This window comes from Belonocnema kinseyi, chromosome 6 (genome assembly GCF_010883055.1).
Source record: "Belonocnema kinseyi isolate 2016_QV_RU_SX_M_011 chromosome 6, B_treatae_v1, whole genome shotgun sequence".
Lineage (NCBI taxonomy): Eukaryota > Metazoa > Arthropoda > Insecta > Hymenoptera > Cynipidae > Belonocnema > Belonocnema kinseyi.
Genome location: NC_046662.1, coordinates 75,014,760 through 75,016,926, shown reverse-complemented (window position 1 = coordinate 75,016,926; position 2,167 = coordinate 75,014,760). Strand labels below are relative to the sequence as shown.

At 28.4% G+C, this 2,167-nt stretch overlaps 1 protein-coding gene across 1 annotated transcript in view; it reads left to right on the top strand.

Moving 5' to 3' along the window:
- Positions 1-1,797, top strand: part of LOC117175450 (ribonuclease H1-like) — a 2,001-nt gene extending 204 nt beyond the window's left edge. The window contains exons 2-3 of the mRNA XM_033365158.1: positions 1,142-1,409; positions 1,503-1,797. Of these exons, the coding sequence (XP_033221049.1) occupies positions 1,142-1,409; positions 1,503-1,580 (346 nt within the window). The 3' untranslated portion in view covers positions 1,581-1,797. The remainder of the gene's footprint in view (positions 1-1,141; positions 1,410-1,502) is intronic.
- The last annotated feature ends 370 nt before the right edge of the window (positions 1,798-2,167 follow it).

Genomic DNA, 2,167 nt, shown 5'->3' with positions numbered 1-2,167 from the left:
AATACGCCAATAAGCACAAATGGTAAGTTCCGACAGTGCCTACAAGTGTGCCTACTGGCCGCTAAATGGCAATACCGGTTTCATATGTATACACCTGGTAATGAAGCACAAGAATAAGTAAAATAATATATTCTTATTTTAATATATTAACACGTATCATGTTTTAACTAGTAATTACACAAAGTATAGGATGTACATTGGATGAAAACATTTTTCTTTAATTTTGGTATACAAAAGTTCATTTTAAACATTGTTTATACATATGTACTATATGGAAAAATTCTTTCTTATATTTATTTGAAGTAATATAATAAGCTTATTACTAACCTACTTCTGATTATTTCAAAAGAAATATGTGGCATAGTGAAGCGACTATTTCCTCGAAATGAGAAAAGGAAGATTTGACGTCTTCACACTACTCACTGAAAATTGAAAAACTGAGTGAAAACTGTCAGCTTGGTCATTTCATTATTAATTAATACTATCTTGCATACATTTTTAAATGAAATAAAAATATGAATTCTTATCTTTCAAATTATTTTCTAGAAAATAATATTTGGGAGAAATTCCAATTTTAAGAAGACATTGATTTTCCATTAATTAGGAATTTTAATTAAACACAAAAATGCCTCACTCCTACAAAGGCTATGGTTTTAATGAAAGGAATGATGGATTCGTAAATGTCTGGACCGATTGGGTTTGTTTCAGAAATGGAACACTCCTAGCAAAAGCTGGCGTAGGAGTTTTTTTTTGGCAAAAACCATCCATTGTAAGTTTTTTTTCATCTGAATTATCATTTAAAATATTCCTCAGAAACTTTTCTACATGAATTGAAACCACTCTGAAGCAATTTATGTAAATCTTCAAAAATCCATTCATATCATCTAAAATAGTTTTATATCTTACAAAGTTTTTTAATCTTTCGCACAATTCTGTTAGAATTTATTCTCAAATATTTTTTAAATCACTGCAATCTTTAAAATTCTTCAAACTAAAAATTGTTTGATATCCCTCGAAATCTTCAGTTCGAAATTGAATGAGTTAGAATCTTATTTTTTTCCATCGTTTTTAAACTTGTGTAAATAATTTGTATTTAAAATTCAAATGGAATAAATGAAAAAAAAATCAATTTGATTTTCAGAAACGTTTCCCAACCCCTGCAAAGTGATCGTCAAACAAATATTGTAGCTGAAATTCAGGCTGTAACAATTGCTGCAATGCAAGCTCGGAAAGCCGGAATTAAAAATTTGATAATCAACACCGATTCAAAGTTTATCATTGATTGTTTTGAGGAACATCTTGATAAATGGAAAGCCAAGGGATGGATTAATAGCAGAGGGGTACAAGTTGTTAACAAGCTCGATTTCCAGAAAATGGAAAATGCTCTAAGTTACTTGAACTATGAATGGGTAAGAATTATGCAAAAAATTATTATTTATTGCCTCTAAAGAAAAGTTTAATTGTGACAGAGTTCATTTTCACTTTTTATTTTTTAATTCCAGTTGCATGTATGTAGCCATAACGGAATTTACGGAAATGTCATGGCAGACAAATTGGCAAGGAAGGGTATATTTGCTTGAAATGTGAAAGCAGTACTTGTTATTATATTAGAAAATTGTCTGAATCAGATTATTTGGATTTTAATATAACAGAAAAATGTATTGTCAGGTAGAATGTAACGAAAGCCAAACATGTTAAAAGCCAAAAACTCCCTAGTTTCTCTGACAATAAGAAATTTAGTAATTTCAAAAACTTAAAATGTATTTAAAGCCACAGTTTTGACTTTGAGAAAATTCTACAAAATCATGTAAAAAGCGGTCTTTCCAATTAATGCATCATCACAGAATTTCAGAAGTTTTCTCAATTCTAATTCAAACTACTCCATTTTTGAATGATAATTTTTTAATGAAAAGATTTTTTTTAACTTATAAAAGTTCTTTAATTTGAGATTTTTTACGCTAAGAGAACCTTTTATATTTTTAAGTCAGTGATATCGATACCATTTGATAACTATTAAGTTCTTTTTTTACGAAAGTGTATTCTTTCATTGTTTCACTAAAAGCATTCCTCATTTTCACATTAGCATGATTATGAAGCCGTATTTTTTATATTTTGATTTTTTATACTAATATAATAGGCTGATGCAAACCATATTATAGTCCTAGAA